The sequence below is a fragment of the Natator depressus genome, chromosome 8 (genome assembly GCF_965152275.1).
Source record: "Natator depressus isolate rNatDep1 chromosome 8, rNatDep2.hap1, whole genome shotgun sequence".
Classification (NCBI taxonomy): domain Eukaryota; kingdom Metazoa; phylum Chordata; order Testudines; family Cheloniidae; genus Natator; species Natator depressus.
This window is the reverse complement of record NC_134241.1, coordinates 40713393-40733070: the sequence shown is the minus strand read 5'-3', so window position 1 is coordinate 40733070 and position 19678 is coordinate 40713393. Positions and strand designations below refer to the sequence as shown.

At 47.4% G+C, this 19678-nt stretch overlaps 1 protein-coding gene across 4 annotated transcripts in view; it reads right to left on the bottom strand.

Annotated features, from left to right (window-relative positions):
• The window catches only part of ATF6 (activating transcription factor 6), a 342143-nt gene that overhangs the window by 124928 nt on the left and 197537 nt on the right, over positions 1-19678 (bottom strand). For 3 of the 4 annotated variants that reach the window (XM_074960822.1, XM_074960825.1, XM_074960826.1), the window contains one exon: positions 19294-19408. In XM_074960822.1, the coding sequence (XP_074816923.1) occupies positions 19294-19408 (115 nt within the window). The remainder of the gene's footprint in view (positions 1-19293; positions 19409-19678) is intronic. The other variant, XM_074960823.1, reaches the window with a different exon arrangement.

Genomic DNA, 19678 nt, shown 5'->3' with positions numbered 1-19678 from the left:
CTGGAAAGTGCCACAGCGCATACACTGCCCCTCTTCTTTCTGAAATTGTTTTTTATTTTGCAAAACAGCCAAGATTTTTTGGGTTTGTTGTAACCTAATATTTGAATGTCTTAGTTCCCTTGTATTCTGATAACTCCCATGCCATGAGTGCACCAGTCCCCAACAGGTTCTTTTCGTCTTACCTCCAGGTTAACAATGATTCTCTGGAGATTTCTGGATTTTTGTTTTAATGGCCCTAAGGCCCTTGAGCAAGGAGTCCTGCTCCTGCAGACATTGCTCCAGAAGAGAGAGCTCAAAGGCAGGAGACTCAGGAAGTGAAGAGTCTCCCATCTGGACACCAGTTACTTCCTCCTGCTTTATGAGCTTTGTGGAGAAGAACCAAGGAGTGAAGATTTTCTCCCCTGCTCCGCTTCACGAGAGACACTCTGCAGCCAGTAGTGGGGATTGTTGCTTTTGAATGTGGTATGAGGGCTGGAACTAAATTGTGTTACGTTGTGTCATGGTGCAGAGTGAGACTGGGGAGGGGGATTTCTTTTTTTTGTGGAGGGAGGAGACAGTCTGCACTGCGAAAAGGAAAATTGTCATAAGCACTGGAGCAGCATGGAGTTCTTTTGTTGACAGAGGGCGTGCGGGGAAGGGCGGGAGAGGAGTGTTGGGGGATGGTGGCAAGGGATTTTCCATGAAGGGTCCTTGACCTTGGAACTCAATCCCTGGCTTGGTCTGAAAGAGCCCAGACTCTCAGGTTTTTCCTGAAGTAGCAGGTGGAGGGGTTTGGGAGGATAGATAGGTGAAAGGGTGACCTCTGTTTTGAAAGCTTTTACTGGTCTTGATGAGAGCTGGTACATCTTTTTATTGTGGATAAACAGACTCTGGACTGGCCGCTTGCGGTCCCTTCTAAGCTTCTGGTTCTATGACTAGTTTAGTCTTGGTACAAGCTCCTAGTGTCTTGGATAGCAACTTTCAAAACAAAATAAACAGCTAGAATTTTGAAGATTAATTTCACTATGAAAGCGGTATCACGGGAAGAACATTTTTTTGGAAATGATAATGTGGGCCATGCTTGGTTTTAACTCAATCCATCTTGAGTAGACTGTGATTATTTCTTTCCTTACCAGGGATCTTGACACTGCCCTGACCGCTGCAAGCTTCATCCTGGCATCATCTGGGCAGCTCATGAGCAAATCCTCTTTACTCAGCCACCTTGCATCCAATCCCTTCAGCATACATTGCATCCAGAAGCTGTATATAACCCTAGTATGAAGGGATCCCAAGATAAAGGCATGCTCTCCTCCCCCATGCATGGACCAGTTTCACTGAGGACAAGGGGTGTTCGTAGAAGCCTTTGAAAATCTACAGTTTAACTACCAGTAACTGTAAAACCATATCATCTACCATAGCCATATACACAGTTAGCTACCATGTCTTTCACATTAATACAACACCAGCCAGCAACATTGTGCTACATCTGAGTGAGTGGTCAAATTATATGTCCCAGCCCACAGAAACCAAGGGCGAAGTCCATGGAAGGAAATGCCAAGTTTAATAATGAAATACCCAGTGTAAAGCATAGCAAAATGAGAGAAAAGTATATGTTTGGGGGTTGACTTTCCTGCTATGGAACATTTGAAGCAACTTTCACAGAGCAGTTTGGGTTACATGACATACAAGGCACAGAGGGTTCAATGCAATGACAAAGCTAAGCACCTGTATCAGAACCATTCACTCTCTTCCAAAATAAACTCATGAGTAATTGTTGCCACCACATGAGTGACATTAAATGCAACAAGTCTGAAGCTACCAGCCAAGTCACACCTCTCAGCAAATGAAAGGTCACAAGTGTCCCAAAACAGCAAAGGAACCAGCAAGTGGGAATAGTGGAGAACTGGGGTTAGGTAAAAAGAATAGGAGTACTTGTGGCACCTTAGAGACTAACAAATTTATTTGAGCATAAGCTTCCGTGGGCTACAGCCCACTTCATCGAATACATAGAATGGAACATACAGTAAGAAGATATATATATATATATATATATACATACATACAGAGAACAGGAAAAGGTGGAGTAAGAGGCTAAATAATTAAGGTGAGCTATTATGAGCAGGAGAAAAAAAACTTTTGTAATGATAAACAAGATGGATCATTTAGACAGTTGACAAGAAGGTGTGAGGATACTTATACAGATTCAATATGTGTAATGACCCAGCCACTCCCAGTCTCTATTCAAACCCAAGTTAATGTTATCTAGTTTGCGTATTAATTCAAGCTTAGCAGTTCCTCATTGGACTCTGTTTTTAAAGCTTTTCTGTTGCAAAATTGCCACCTTTAAATCTGTTACTGAGTGGCCAGAGAGGCTGAAGTGTTCTCCTACCGGTTTTTGAATGTTATGATTCCTGATGTTAGATTTGTGTCCATATATAAGATCTGTTTCCTGCAACTGCCTGGGGCAGCCACTGTTTGACCATGGCCCTTCCCACTGACTTCCACGTGGATAGTTTAGAAATGTTTTCTAACTGGGCACAGCAAGTGGCATCTATCCACAGCCGCTGAACTCCAGAGGCACTTCCTTTGGCCATCAAAAACAACACAAATAATCTATTGGAAATATTTACATTTACATTTAAAAACAAAGGTGTGACTCCTCTAAACACAAATGCATACATTCAGTTTCTTCCCTCTCCTTGTACAAGACAAAGCCTCGCCTTACTCCCCAACAGCAATCCCTGGAACACCCCATCCATGTGGGCCAACAGCTTCTCCTTACCAACCTGCTCTGCTGCTCCACTGCTGTCAGTGCCTTTTGATCTCAGACCTGAACTCCCACTGTCATTGATTTCCCTCTGCTGGTGCCAGGCTTAAAGACCAGATCACAAGCAGAAGCAGGTAGAGGAAGGTCATGTAGAGAAGGAGAGGCAGTGTGGTCTAACAGCCAAAGCACTAGACTGGGACCTGGGATCTATTCCCAGCTGTGCTACTAGGTGACCTTGGGCACCTCAGTTTCCTTTTCAGTAAAATGGGGCTAATGATACGGTACCTCCATTGTAAAGGGCTGTGAGATCTGCTGAGAAGAGCTAGGGGTTACTATTAAAGAGCCCCTGCCACAGGGAGCATAGGACATCTCTTCCCAAGAGTCATCCTAAAGTCTTTACATGGGAAAGGAGCTTTAGCCCAGTGCTGCTAACAGGCACTGCATCATCCCAGAGATGTGACTGCTGATACAACTGATAGGTTTTTACCAATTTAAATTCTTCTATTGGTAAATTCAATTACCAATTCTTCTATGATTCTAAACAAAACTGAAATAGGACACTTTCATTCCCAAGTACAAGTGTCCCCACCAGACTTCCACTGAAAAAGAGTGTGAATTAAATCTGGTTTAGTTATTTCAATACAAGTTGTTGAGACGGTGCCAAATTATTCTGAATTGCTGTGATTGATATGAATAAATGTGGCAAGCCTGAAGTTGGTATGACTTGGTATGTCTGAACTTGCTAGAGGATTCTGGGAGCAGGATTCTCTTAGCATTAGATAAATGAAGTGGAAAATTACTGGAGGTGCTGAAACTGCACTGGAATGGTTAATAACGGCTCAATGGGCATGTATGTTTCAACTCCGAACTTTGGAATATCAGCAGGGACCAGCTCACAAAGTAAAGAAAACGTAGTATCATGTGATTGGTGGGCTTGGCACAAGCTGACCTGGATCAAAATGACCAGTTCAGATAGCAGCACGCTGAGAGCTTATGTGAACGATTTATGAGAGGGTAAACGATGATTGAGCTTTGGTCTGTTTGTGTTCACTTTGCAATCCCTTCCAAAGTATTAATTAGAGTATACCAGTAAAAAATGCCCACAAGGCATATTTCTGGGACATGTGACTCCTTTGAGAACAAAAGGTATAAATGCTAAGCAAAGTAAATTAGTCAGACTAATTTCCTCAATTAACATCTGAAGAGGATCGTGACGCTGTGAGACAGAGGGCTCGGAGTGACCTAGGCTCCACACTGAGGGACCTTTGCGGGATCCTCGAACCAGAGGGCTCAGAGTAATCAAGACTCTGCTTCGGGGGAACACTGACAGTTCAAGTACCTGATAGCGGAAAGAAGAGAAGAGAAGAAGTATTCATCCAGAATTGGTAGATATGCCTGCTTTGTTTGCCAATCAGGATACAGTATAGAGCTAACATGGTTACTAAGGCCTTATGCTTGGGGAACTAAGGCTTATAGGAAAAGATGTGTCCCATGTAACCTTAACTGCTTGTGTAATTCTCTCTCAAATAAATGACTGTGCATTAAATACATTGGTTTCCGAATTCTCACTGGTACTGGTAATCTCTGCCCAGTTACGGGTCACAAAAGGTCCGTTTCAACACAAGTTTGTGTCTAGACCATGGAAAACCCCTCAGCCTCCTGTTGCAGAATGCTGGATCCTAGGGATGAAAACGCATACTACTAATGATTCACTACTGTAACGTGTTCCAATGGCTCATTACATGGCACCACAGAGGGTCTGCAGAGACTGGATGAAACCCTGGCTACACTGAAATCAATGGTAGCTTGGCCTCTGACTTCAGTGGGCCTAGGATTTCATCCATTGTCAAGATGGAGAGTAACCAGAGCCAAACTTGCATAGGTTTAATCAATATATATTTTATACTGACCCTAAAATGCATTCTAAGACATTGCACAGATCATAGTATTAAATGTAGTTAGTTGGCGAAATCCTAAATTGTGATATTGGGAAGCATCTGTGCTTTGAAAAGGAATGGAAAAAGTGGTGACTGGGTATGCTACTGCCTTTTTAAACTCCTTAAATGAATCAGACTTTAAATCATCTGCTTTCCCTAATTATAGCAATTGTTTCTCACCCTGAAGAGATGTCATCATAATTAATAAGCCTTTCGTGATGTCGTCAATGGTCTTTAACAAAATCTTATAGGAGTAGGATGCTGCTTGAATATCGGAATTAGAGTGGAACAGATCAATTTTTTTTCTTCTAACCACATATATGAGGGGGGAGGGGAAAAGGGAGGCCAAAATGAATTTGAATGAATTTGCTTTCTCAAATACAGGTTTCAGAGTAGCAGCCGTGTTAGTCTGTATTCGCAAAAAGAAAAGGAGTACTTGTGGCACCTTAGAGACTAACAAATTTATTTGAGCATAAGCTTTCGTGAGCTACTTCATCGATGAAGTGAGCTGTAGCTCACGAAAGCTTATGCTCAAATAAATTTGCTAGTCTCTAAGGTGCCACAAGTACTCCTTTTTTTCCCTCAAATAGTTACTTTAACTACCTTTCAAAGCAAGTCAGTTATCCATGGTTTAAAGAGCAGCTGACTCCTCTTGGAAAACGTAGGAGAGTCTCTTTAGAAACCACTCTGCACCTAGATTCTGTTTTCTGTATTTTTTACCCTAGGTTCCTAATTAGCAATAGCTCTATGTGTGCAAGTGAGAGATATCATAATTAGCCTTACTTCACTACCATCTTCACAGCAGCTCAGTGATGTCAAAGAGAGACTTATAAATGACTTCCGATGAGGAATCAACAGCACAAGCAGATCAAATCCTAAACATGCAAGTTATAGTGATATTACAGGTCCCTATGTACTTCAACGCAGGTAGGCCCTAAACCTGAAGAAAGGTATCTTCATTTAGGGTTGCTACCTCTCCAGGATTGTCTTGGAGTCTCCAGGAATTAAAGATGAATCTTTAATTAAAGATTATGTCATGTGATGACACCTCCAGGAATACGTCCAACCACAACTGGCAATCCTATCTTCATTTCTCGTGCACTGTTGTGCTGAAATGTGTGGGAAATGTCAACGTGAGCTGTGTGCCTAACTCCCCTAGGCATTCTGAAAATCCCACATTTTTAATGGACTGAATATAAAAATGATTAATACAATGATTCTAGTATTTCCTTGTGTTAAATTCATTTTACAGAATGCTGGAACAATATTTCCAATGGGGGTTTAGCACTGTACTGATTAAGCAGACTTGGCAGCATAGAAAGCTATCAGAAAGGTTGGAGGTTTTGGTAGCTGTGTGGACATGCTCTGGAATAAGTGGGAGGCAGTTTGGCACCCATGGGAGATTCTGACACACACACCAGACAGAATGAATGTCTTCTTTGCCTCCCCCTTGTGGGTAGGAGGGGAAGTGACTTGAAATTTTGGGTGGGGGAATTTGAAAAAACGGTTACTCACCTCTCATAATTGTTGTTCTTCAAGATGTGTTGCTCATATCCATTCCAATTAGGTGTACGCGTGCTTCGTGCACAGTCATCAGAAAGTTTTTCCCCTAGCAGAACCCGTCGGGTATGCTGTGGAGACCCCTGGAGTGGCGCCTTCATGGCGCTCAATATATGACCCTGCTGACCCGGTACCTCCTCAGTTCCTTCTTGCCGGTTACTCTGACAGAGGGGAAGGTGGGCGGGTTTGGAATAGATATGAGCAACACATCTTGAAGAATAACAGTTACGAAAGGTGAGTAATTGTATTTTCTTTTTCGAGTGATTGCTCATATCAATTCTAATTAGGTGACTCCCAAGCCATACCTAGGCGGTGGGGTTGGAGTTAAGGAAATGCTGATTGTAGCACCGCTCTGCTGAAAGCTGCATCATCTCTGGCGTGCTGGACGATGGCGTAGTGAGAGGTAAAGGTATGTACCGAGGACCAAGTTGCTGCCCTGCAGATTTCTTGGATTGGGACCTGGGCCAAGAACACTGCTGACAAGGCCTGAAGAGCCTATGCTCCCGGTTACTGGCATGAGGCTTAGGATAAAACAGACAGGAAAACGTCCTGATTGGTGTGGAAGTGTGACACCACCTTGGGAAGAAAGACCTGGTCAGGCCTGAGTTGCACCTTATCCCTGTGGAAAACCGTATAAGGTGGGTCAGAGGTGAGGGCCTTTAGCTCAGACACCCTCCTCGCAGAAGTAATGGAGACCAGGAAGGCTACCTTCCATGACAGATACAGGAGGGAGCAAGTCGCCAGTGGTTCAAATGGGGGCCCCATGAGTCTGGAGAGGATCGGGTTAAGGTCCCACGTGGGGACAAGCTGCCTGATCTGGGGATGTAGGAGGTCCAGACCCTTGAGGAAGTGACCAACCATAGGATTGGTGAACCGGACGCTCCTGGGTGGAAGGCCGAGACAGCAGCAAGGTGTACCCTTATGGAGGACGCCGCCAGGCCTTGCTGTCTCAAGTATAGGAGGTACTCCAAGATGAGAGGTACAGGTGCCTGGAGAGGGGGTGTATGACGGTGGTCACACCAACACGAGAATCTCTTCCACTTCGCCAGATATGTGGCTCTAGAGGAGGGTTTCCTGATGCTGAGGAGAACCTCCCTTACTTGTTCTGAGCGCAGAAGTTCCACGGGGTTCAGCCATGAAGCTTCCAAGCCGTGAGGTGGAAAGAGCGCAGGTCAGGGTGATGGAGGCGACTGTGGACCCGGGGAAGTTGTGGAGGAGAGGCAACGTGACCAGGGTGCCCACCAACAGCTCCAGGAGCGTGGTGTACCAGTGTTGTTGAGGCCACGCTGGAGCTACCAGAATTATCTCTGCACCATCCCTGCGGACCTTGAGCAGGACCTTGTGCACAAGAGGGAATGGGGGAAAGGTGTAGAGCAGGCGACCCGTCCAGGGTAACAAGAATGTGTCTGTGAGTGAGCCTGGGCTGTGACCCTGGAAGGAGCAGAATCATAGAATCATAGAATATCAGGGTTGGAAGGGACCTCAGGAGGTCATCTAGTCCAACCCCCTGCTCAAAGCAGGACCAATCCCCTGAAAAACCTGACAGGCTAGGCGCACCGCCCTCAGCTCCTTGATGCTGATATGTAGGGAGAGCTCATCCTGCGACCAGAAGCCCTGTGAATGGAGGTCTCTCAGATGTGCACCCCATCCCAGAGCTGACGCGTCCGTAACCAGGGACAAGGAAGGCTGAGGGTTGTGGAAGGGGACTCCTTCGTACACTGCTTGAGGGTTTCTGGGATCCAGGGAGGGAATAATGGTGCCCAGGGAGACCATGCGGAACTTCAACTTTACCATGAATTTGTTGAGTCCACACAGATCTAGAATGGGTCTGAGACCCCCCTTGGCCTTGGGGATTAGGAAGTATCGGGAGTAGAATTCCTTGCCCCATAGCTCCTGAGGAGCCTCCTCCACCGATCCCATGGCAAGGAGTGCCTGCACCTCCTACATGAGGAGCTGCTCGTGAGAGGGGTCCCTGAAGAGGGACGGGGAAGGGGGGTTGGAGGGAGGGTGGGAGCACAACTGGAGAGAATATCCCACTTCCACCGTACGGAGGACCCAGCGGTCCGAAGTTATTTGGGACCAAGCATGGTAGAAGTGGGACAGAAGATTAAAAAAAGACGGGGAAGGATCCAGAAGCAAGGCTGGTGCACCATACTCGGGTGCCCCTTCAAAAGGCCTGCTTGGAACCCTATGAGGGTTTAGTCGGGCCCTGGCCCTGCCCAGAAGGGGAGTTGGAAGGCTTCCTTCCCCTTCTCCTATAAAAGTCCTGCCTTGGCCAAGGAGGGTAGGAGCTCTGCTGCTGCTGTTGGGGCTTGAAATGTTTCTGTTGGGTTGCCAGGGTGTTCATATCCAAGGATTTCATAGTAGCCCTTGAATCTTTTAGGCTATGCAGCCAAGAGTCAGTCTGCCCCACGAACAGGCCTGCCCCATCAAAAGGCAGGTCCTGCATCATCTGTTGAACCTCGGGCAGAAGGCCTGAGGCCTGCAACCATGAGCTACGCCTCATGGCGATACCAGAGGATAAAGTGTGTGCCACCGAGTCCACAGCATCCAGTGAGGCCTGTAAAGAGGTCCGTGCCACCGCCTTGCCCTCCTCCACTATCGCTACAAAGTCCTCCCTGGACTCCGTTGGCACCAGCTCCTTGAACTTGAGCATTGAGTTCCAACCGTTGAAGCTATACTGGCTCAGAATTGCCTGCTGATTGGCAATCCTGAGTTGCAGCCCCCCCGTTGAGTACACCTTGTGCCGAAACAAGTCCAGGCGCTTGGCGCTGGGGCTTGTTGCCTCTGCCTCTCCTTCTCGTTCACTGCCACAACCACCAATGAACAAGGCAGGGGTGCGTGAAGAGGAATTCGTACCCCTTCGATGGGATGAAGTATTTTCTCTCAACGCCCTTGGCGGTGGGAGGGATGGAGGCTGGGGTCTGCCAGATAGTCTTGGCATTGGCCTATATGGTCTTGATGGGGGGCAGAGCCACCCTCGAAGGACCTTCCGGGGCCAAGATGTTGACCATCGGCTCCTCCGATTCCACCACCTCCTTGGCCTGCAGAACCACGTTGTGCGCCACCCTGCGAAGGAGGTCCTGGTGGGCGTGGCTGTCTATGGAGGGCAGTCCGGAGACAGAAGTGCCTGCAATGGCGTCATCTGGGAAGGAGGATGAGGTGGCTAATAAGGGGACAGGGTCCTCCTGTCCCTCCTGCACTTCAGGGACCTCCTGTCCTGTCTCGCTGGGTGGACCAGGTAGACCAGTGTCCTGCTCAGGAACTGGAGTTGGAGTTGGTTCCATGGAGGGGCGTGGGCATGGCACCTCCTCAGCACCCCTGGAGTGGGAAAACTGGCGGAAGCCTCCAGCACTCGCGGTTTAGAGGTGGCCGATCGGGAGCCTTTAGACTGGGTGCCCTGTGCTCGGTGGTATGCCCAGGGGGTCCAGAATGGCTGTCACTGCGAAGGCAGAACCTGCCCCCACCACAGAGCGTCCACGGCCCGACTGGTGCCGACCCCACTCGGAGTATCTCGATCCTGTCTCCGAGTCCGAAGATCGGGATCGGGATCGGGACTGCAATGGTGAGAGCGGTGCCACTGAGGAGCAGTGTCACGATGTTGGAGAGTGGTGCCACGAGGCTGGAGAGTGGTGCCATGACCTGGATCGGTGCCACTATCTGGAGCTGTGTGGGGTCACTGAGCAGCACCGGGACCGGTGCCGGGACTGGGACCTGCTGCATGACAGGGATCGACACACAGATCGGTGTCACGAGCGGGAGCTCTGGTGTGACCTGGAGCAGTGCCGCGAGTCGGACCGGTGCTGTGATTGCGTGAGAGGGGTCGTGATTCTATCAGCAGTGCAGAGGGATGGAGCATCGCCGGTTTGCTTCGAGACAGTGCCACTTGATGTGGTACCAGAGGCTTGCTGCGAAGGGTGGGTGACCTTGGCACTGCCATGGCTAGCTCCAGATGGGTGGGCCTCTGGGATGGAGAGCTGCTCCTCCCTTGCTTCCAATGCTGCTTCTGCACCGTGGAGTGGGAGCACAGCCAGGTCGATCTTGCCGGTTTCGGTGCTGGGGAGTTGCGGTGCCATGAGTTTCTCCCAGAGTCCTTCCGCTGTGCCGCTTCCACCACTGTCACCGGCGCCGGGTCTTGCCGTGCTGCTGGAGGCTGTGGTCTTAGTGCCACCTCCATAAGGAGCTGCTTGAGGTGAAAGTCTCGCTCCTTTTTAGTTCTGGGGCGAAACCCCTTACAAATCCTGTACCTGTTGGCTTGGTGAGCCTCCCCCAGACACTTTAGACAAGTGTCGTAGGGGTCACCCATTGGCATGGGCTTGCTGCAGGAATTGCAGGGCTTGAACCCCTGGGACTTGGGCATGTAAGCCCTCCCAAGGACAAGCGGTTGGGATAGAGGGTAAACCCCCCTGTCCAACTGTTAACTAACTACTAAGTACAGAGAACAATAAACAAACGAAGCTAGGGAAAAGTGGTAGAACTTGCTGAGCAAGACGCCACAGTTCCAACGACTGTCACTGCTGGTAAGAAGGAACTGAGGAGGCGCTGGGTCGGCATGGTCATATATTGAGCGCCATGAAGCCGCCAGTCCAGGCAGGGGGCTCCACAGCTGATCTGATGGGTGCTGCTAGGGGAAAAACTTTCTGACGACTGTGCACGCGGCATGCGCACACCCAATTGGAATCAATATGAGCAATCACTCGAAGAATTCCTACTTCTCCACCCCAGGAACTGGCTTTCTGCTACTGCATCCAACTGTAAGTATTTTAAGGTGTTGCATAGAACCAGATTACCCAAGCAAGGCCACTCTCCCTATACCAGCCTGTTATGGCCACAGCCAGCAGCACACCTCAAGCTGGCTCTCCCTTGGCAGAGAAATATGGCAGCTGTTGGCAAAGCACTCTGCAAGGAACCCTTGTTTCTGAACTTGCTCCCTAACTTGCTCCACAGTAGCTGAACTCTTCTGAGCTTTCAGGCATGCTGCAAAGACCTAGACTCTATGTCAGCATCTGGGGAGACGACAGCATGGGTTTGGGTGTGAAGGGCACCGGGGTGAGTATGTGAAGGGCACTGGTGTAAAGGGCACTGGGATAAGCCCACTGTGTGTAGGCTTTGTTATGTTGCTGGATGGTTATTCCCATCAGGATTATTATTATATGAGGTACCTACAGCTGAGGACAGGAGTCTCAAAAATTCAAAATAGAATAAAATGAATGAGTTAATGGAGTATTTCTTAAGAAACAATCAGCAATGATATTGACATCAGCATTGTTGGGCTTCACAGTTCAAACCTCTAACAGCCATCATTTCAGGCCACTTGTAGATGCAGAAATACGCAGCACTCCACTGATTCCTATTTATTACATATTCAAAGGAGTTCTTTGCAAGCGAACCTCCAAATACTAACCATGATGTACCCCAGACAGCAATGACATTTGAACCGAACGTGTATGAGCACCAATAAAAAATATGAGCAAGACTGTGTGGGAGTCAGGGCTTCTGGGGTCTATTCCCAGCTCTATCACTGGCTTGGGCACATCACATTGTCTCTTGATTCCTTTGTTTCCCCTTCCATGCTTTGTCTGCCTTGTCTATTTCAACTGTAAGCTCCTTGGCATAGGGACAGTCTTATACTCTGTCTGTGCACTGCTTGGAACAATGGGGCTTGGATCTCAGTTGGGGCCTCTAGCGGTTTGTCTACATTGGCTATTGAACACCTGTGGCTGGCCGAGGTGAGCTGACTGGCTTGTGCGGCTCAGGCTGTACAACTGTGGTGTAGATGTTTGGGCTCGGGCTGGATCCTGAGGTGGGAGGGTACCAGAGCTTGGGCTGCAGCCTGAGCCCAAACTGCAATTTTGGACTGCAAAGTCTACACTGCAATTAAACAGCCCCACAAGCCTGAGTCAGCTGACTCCGGCCTGCTGTGGGTGTTTAATTGCTGGGTAGACATACCCTAGGTTGTTCTGTAATACTCTACTAATACTGTACTATACTAATAGTGCCTTTTCCCATTAGCCACTGTCACTACGAAACCGCCTAGATTGAAGCAAACATTTCTCAGGCCCCTGGCACATTGTAATGCTGTGGCTGATGCCGACTAAGAGGCAGGCTAGAGTCCACATGTGCATGTGTGGTCAGGTAGCTGGGGGTTTCAATTGATATCAGAGGCCTCCAGGACAATGGTCTGAGCTCTTGCAGGGGTCAATAGCTGGATGATTCAATGGGGCCAGGTCAGCAGATTAGGGAGACAAGGTTGGCAAGGTAGGGTGAGGCAGGGCAGTGGGGCAGGGTTGGGAGAAGCAGGGTCAGATGGGGCAGGGTGTGGTGGGGTGGAGTGGCGAAGCAGGGTCAGGCATGCTGGGTGGGGTAGCGGGGCGGGGGCAGATGAGGCAGTGTCGGGCGGGGCCACATGGGCCATCGTGGGGCAGAGGGGCATGGTCAGGTAGGGCAGTAGGCAATGGCCTGTTGCTCAGAGAGCTTCCTCTTCCTGTTGGGGTCTTTATAGAGTCCAGGTACCCAATGAGAATGCTGTCCAGCCAATTAGGGGTCTGTGGCATGATTGCGGTGTGGCTATAGGCCTTTAGCACTACTTCTGTTGGTCAGGGGGTGATTCAGTGTGGCATGGAGACTAAGGATGCCATCTAGGGACCCAGAAGGGTTGGGTTCAATATTGGGGTCCTGACAGTACCTCCTCCCTTGGGACTGAGCTTATCTGGGCAGGCCCTGTGGAAGGTCCTGACTTTTTCAGGAGTGTGCACATACTGGGCTCGTTCCCAGGACAGCTCCTCTGGCCTGTACCCTTCCCAGTTGATGAGGTACCATATCTTCCTCTTCCTGTCTAGGATCAGGACAGGAGGTTGGTTTCATTTGGAAAAGGGATTGTCAGAGAAGAGTTTAAGGGAGGAGACATGGAACACAGGGCTCAGCTTAAAGGAGGGGGGAAGTTGAAGTTTGAAAGTTACTGGGATGATTTGCCTGTGAATCTCATACGGTCTTAGGAATAGGTGGTCCAGGTTACGTATGGGTCTGCCTGTCTTGAGATTTTTGGCCAACAGCCATCTTTTGTCCTACACCAATGAAGGACCCTCCTGCTGGTGATGGTCAACATGATGTTTGTATGCCATCTTGGCCCCATCTAGGTTTTGTTTGAACTCTTCCTGTGTTTGATGGATTTGATGAAGCAGATCTGACACTGTGGGAACTGTAGGCAGTTTGGGGTAGAAATAGCCATGGAAACCAGAATTTGCAAAGAAAAACAGGCTGATGTTGGTCGAGGCATGGTCTTGTTGTAAGAGAATTCCACATGTGGAATCAGTGAGGCCCAGTCATTTTGGTGATAGTTCGTGAAGCATCACAAGTATTGTTCTAATACCTGGTTTACACTTTATGATTGGATGTCAGTTTGTGGATGGGATGTAGCTGATGCATGGAGACACATCTATAGTAGGCAGAACACCTCATATCAAAACCAAGACATGAACTGGGAACCCCGCTGTAAGGTGATGTGGTCTGGGAGGCCATGGAGGCAGAAAATGTGTGTGATGAAGAGACAAGAACTATCCTTGGTAGCAGGAAGATGTGCACAGGGAATGAAGTGCACCATCTTTGTCAGTTGATCCACTATTGACAGTATGGTATGGCATCCCTCAGACTCTGGCCGCATTTAATGCATGGAAGTCTATTGTCATTCTGTAAGTGACCCTGTCCGCCTTAAGGACTGGCCATACCGGTGAATTTGCCGATACTTTGCATAGGCACAAGCACCCCTTGTTCCAAGAGACAGTCTATAGTATTTTTAATGTCTTCCTCTGCTGCAATTTATATTGCCTTTGAGGAGGGGGATCTTTTCCCTCAATCAAAACTTCAGCATCTATTTTTCCCACCGACACGCACTCCCCATGAGTTATAATTTTAATTTCTCCAGAGAGTTCATTGAAATGTTCTCTGACAAAGCCAAGCTTCTGTACCAATTATTAAAGAAAAACAGGATTTGGGAATGGGGACCAGACCAGCAGACTGCCCTGGCCACCTTGAAACAAGGTTTGGCTAGTGCTCCTGCCCTGCCTTATCCTGACTCTGCCCTTTGTGATTCAACTGGCCTCCTCAGAGACAAGCGTCCAAGCTACTCTCAACCAAAGACAATGTGACAAGCTTAGAGCCCCATTGCCTGGTGGCTTGGAGCTCCGGGGCCTCCCACTGACTGACAGCTCCAGCCCTGCCACCCCAGGGAAGGGAAAATGTCAATGAGATCTCTGAAAGTCACGGAATCTGTGACTTCTATGACAAAATCTTATCCCTTACTGATGACTTAATGAAGAGAAGTGTACTGATCCTCCAGAGGGAACAGTTTCAGAAAAAAATATTTTTCTAACACCTAATACACAATGAAATGTGAAACCTCGCTGAGAAGGAGTGTGGGACAGTGATCCCTAATGAAGAAGGGAAAGGACACTTCCCGGGCTGAGTTCCTTGTAACTACACCCCAGGGCATGTGTAGGAATTTTTCCTTTTCATTTACAAAGGGATCTGTGTAGTTCATCTAAGTGGCAAAGAGTTTGCCTCTGGGGAAATAATTTCACCAGTTCAGCTTTACCCTAAAAAAGCAATAAATGGGAGATGCACAAAACAGCTACATTAACAAGCTTACAGCGGCACAGCTGTACCAATGCAGATGCACTACTATAAGGTTGCTCATGTAGCCACTCTATACTGACAGGAGAGAGCTCTCCCGTCAACATAATTAAACCAACTTCAACGAGGTGATAGCTATGTCGGTGGGAGAGCAACTCCCGCCGACACAGTGCTGTCAGAATGGAAGTCAGTGATTCTTTCTAATCATTATCTGCCAGTCTGTACAATCTAAACAGAATACATGAACTGGCTAGTGTATTCAGGTAGGCCCATGACAAGCAACTGCAGAAGATGAAGAGCCTGACAAATACAATTTTGCTCTTTGTTATGAAGTTGCTTGGAAAAGTTTCATAATTAACCACCCCACACAAAGCTATTTCAAGTCTCATTCTAACTATATTTGTGGTATTAGGGACTGCTAAAAGAAGAGACTCATTTGCCAAGCATTTAATAACAAAATTCCAACCTTGTGACACAAGCCTGGAAACTAAGCATTATTCAACATAAAACCCTCAATTCCAGTAAGAGTGTCACTATTTGATTGTGCCTGAGATTTTTACAGACACAACACTTCACACGTTAACTGAAAGTACTGTAGAGAGGCCCAGTGAAGTAAGGGATGTATTCAGAGATCAATCACACATTCTCATGGACATACAGTGAAGAGGAATTTTTGAGGCTGCGAAAAATAAGGTTTTAAAAATAATCAGTTACCCAACATGTCTTTTGATAATGTATCTCTTTAAAGAGCCTTTTTAGGAAAGGCTGAATATTTGGTGTCAGGACCAAGTGCTCAATGATTTGCAGTAGCGAGTCCTTATGGATCCTCTAGTCCAGTGGTTCTCAATGCCGGTCCGCCGCTTGTTCAGGGAAAGCCCCTGGCACGCCGGACCGGTTTGTTTACCTGCCACGTCCGCAGGTTCGGCCGATCGCGGCTCCCACTGGCCGTGGTTCGCTGCTCCAGGCCAATGGGGGCTGCGGGAAGGGTGGCCAGCATGTCCCTTGGCCCGCACTGCTTCCCGCAGCCCCCATTGGCCCAGAGCGGCAAACCGCGGCCAGTGGGAGCCGTGATCGGCCAAACCTGTGGACGCGGCAGGTAAACAAACCAGTTGCTTGTTCACACCATTCCAAAGCACTTGTAGGGTTTAGTGCAACGAGGTGCACGGACAATATAGACACTCCTGGATGCCTTTAATAATAGCCTCGGTACAGATGTGTGCTACATATGCTTTCTACATACTTTTAGCTCACGTCTTCTTGTTTAATGTTACCTGTGTTTGGCTATCATAGAATATCAGGGTTGGAAGGCACTTCAGGAGATCATCCAAAGCACTTGTAAGGTTTAGTGCAATGAGGTGCACGAACAATATAGACACTCCTGGATGCCCTTAATAATAGCCTCGGTATAGATGTGTGCTACATATGCTTTCTACATACTTTTAGCACACGTCCTCTAATTTAATGTTACCTGTGTTTGGCTATCATAGAATCATAGAATATCAGGGTTGGAAGGGACCTCAGGAGATCATCTAGTCCAACCCTCTGCTCAAAGCAGGACCAATCCCCAACTAAATCATCCCAGACAGGGCTTTCTCAAGCCTGACCTTAAAAACTTCTAAGGAAGGAGATTCCACCACCTCCCTAGGTAACGCATTCCAGTGTTTCACCACCCTCCTAGTGAAATAGTGTTTCCTAATATCCAACCTAGACCTCCCCCACTGAAACTTGAGACCATTGCTCCTTGTTCTGTCATCTGCCACCACTGAGAACAGTCTAGATCCATCCTCTTTGGAACCCCCTTTCAGGTAGTTGAAAGCAGCTATCAAATCCCCCCTCACTCTTCTCTTCTGCAGACTAAATAATCCTAGTTCCCTCAGCCTCTCCTCATAACTCATGTGCTCCAGTCCCCTAATCATTTTTGTTGCCCTCCGCTGGACTCTTTCCAATTTTTCCACATCCTTATTATAGTGTGGGGCCCAAAACAGGACACAGTACCCCAGATGAGGCCTCAACAATGCCAAACAGAGGGGAATGATCACGTCCCTCAATCTGTTGGCAGTGCTCCTACTTATACAGCCCAATATGCCATTAGCCTTCTTGGCAACAAGGCCACACTGTTGACTCACATCCAGCTTCTCGACCACTGTAACCCCAAGGTTCTTTTCTGCAGAACTGCTGTTTCGCCACTCTGTCCCTAGTCTGTAGCAGTGCATGGGATTCTTCTGTTCTAAGTGCAGGACTCTGCACTTGTCCTTGTTGAACCTCATCAGATTTCTTTTGGCCCAATCCTCTAATCCTTGACTGTGCCAAGACTTCCAGTTCTCCCTGCTTGTTTTCCAGGCTTCTTGCATTTGTGTACAGGTACTTGAGATAACATGCTGTTTGTCCTGCTTTCTTACTATGAGGCAGGAGCCCTCCCTTTTCGCGCTCTCCTCGTGCTTCCTCCCGGTATCCCACGTCCCCACTTACCTCAGGGCTTTGGCCTCCTTCCCCCGGTGAACCTAGTTTAAAGCCCTCCTCACTAGGTTAGCCAGCCTGCTTGCGAAGATACTCTTCCCTCCTTCGTTAGGTGGAGCCCGTCTCTGCCTAGCACTCCTTCTTCTTGGAACACCATCCCATGGTCAAAGAATCCAAAGCCTTCTCTCCGACACCACCTACGTAGCCATTCATTGACTTCCACGATTCGACGGTCTCTACCCAGGCCTTTTCCTTCCACGGGGAGGATGGACGAGAACACCACTTGTGCCTCAAACTCCTTTATCCTTCTTCCCAGAGCCACGTAGTCTGCAGTGATCCACTCAAGGTCATTCTTGGCAGTATCATTGGTGCCCACGTGGAGAAGCAGGAAGGGGTAGCGATCCGAGGGCTTGAATAAAGATGTTAAACAAAACTGGCCCCAGGACCGCTCCCTGGGGCACTCTACTTGATACTGGCTGCCAACTAGATATCGAACCGTTGATCACTACCTGTTGAGCCCGACAATCTAGCCAGATTTCTATCCACCTTATTCATCCAATCTATACTTTTTTAACTTGCGGTCAAGAATACTGTGGGAGACCATACTAAAAGCTTTGCTAAAGTCAAGATATATCACATCCACCAGTTTCCCCATATCCACAGAAGAGCATAGCTGTCCCCCAGAAAGCCTGTGAAGTAGCAAAGGTCATATTCAGCCCGATGAGAACTGTGTGAAAAGCTTTTACCGAAACCTGAGTAAATACTAAGGACTGCCATTGTTGCTTTACCTACTCCTTGAGGGATATGGATCTCTAGCTGGGAAGCCTTGAACTAGTGGTTACTATAAATGAATCTGCAAACTGATTTTTAACAACACTGATCAGTTACTGGCCTTTCAGTAACAACAGCCCCATTAGAAACTCAGAAACGGTACCTTTTGAGTTTACTTACAAGAGTAGTTATTCCTCTACCACCTGATAACGTCCATCACCAGCTGGAATACAGAGCAGTCAGTCTGCTCACAAATGTATGGCTTTTTAAGAAAGACTGATGCTTAATGAAACTGAACCCAGCATGAGTCAGGGGCTGGATCAATGTTTAGCAATGGTGCAATCCTCTTCTAGTGCACTCCGGATTTAAACTACACTCCATGGATTTACTGGTAGTCATCAAAAGAGAGAAAACCTTATCCTTTGGGCTAAGTTTGCAACCAAGATTTATTCAGTAATAGTCACAGACAAAAAAAAAATTGTAGCCAATATTTAAGACAGAAAAAAAAATCCATCATTTGCTTTATCCAAAAACCGCTAAAACAATGCTGCAGTTTTCACAAGACCCATAGAAAGCTTGGGGTTCCAAATGAGTGTGCCACCCTACAACCTTCCTGAAAAGGTCTAAACTATGGAAATACACCATCATTTCAGCCACACAAGACTAGCTGTACCCTGAGTATGACACCTTGATAACAACTAGAAGCTGTGAAACAACCATAGCCATCCATCACATAGGTTCATCTCATTAGTGACCACTCCATAATTGCTACACACACCGCCTCAAATCCCATGAAAGACACTTCCATTCAGTAATGACACTTGGAGATTAAGTGAAGCTTCCACATGAATTAGGAGCTATAGTAACCAAAACAGTTTAGAAAACATCTGTAAAGAAGGGAGTAACCAGGAAAAAAAACAAGCTTTGTATCTTTGAAACTCCTTGTGTGATTCACCCCAGACTTTCCAGACAACTTCTATCCTGGAATGAATTGTGGCATATACAATTTCAGGTAGATTGTTATTTTTCCCAGTAAAACAAGGGATTTTTGAAAAAAATCAGACTTAAAAAGGTAAACTAGCTTCAACTTCAGCTGTGGACTAGTACTCCTCCCCTAACTCAAAGACCAAACGCTGAACCATCATGACCACCACCCCATTTACCAGTCCAATAATGAATGTGTGTTGCACTTACCCTACGAAAAGATACCACGTAGAATGTATCCCTCCTTCTGTGAATAGCTTCAAAGAAGTCTTGGTAATTTCTCGGAGAGGCATAATACACCTGCAACTCATTCCCTGAGTTCCTGCTGAAATAGAGAGGGGAGTTAAGAACCTTAAGTGAGATACCATCTTTAAGGGCCAGATTTTCAAAGAGCTCAGCATGCAGCAGCTCCAATTGTCTTCTGGTTCTTGTGTGATACAGATTATGAACACATGGGCATATAATAAGGGCTGCTGGATGCCAATCTCTTTTGAAAATCTGGCATTAAGAACATTTATATGAACATTAGGTAAGAGTAAACCAGAGGCAGGAATAAGAACAGAATTTAGGAATCCTAGCTACTACTCTTCTGCAA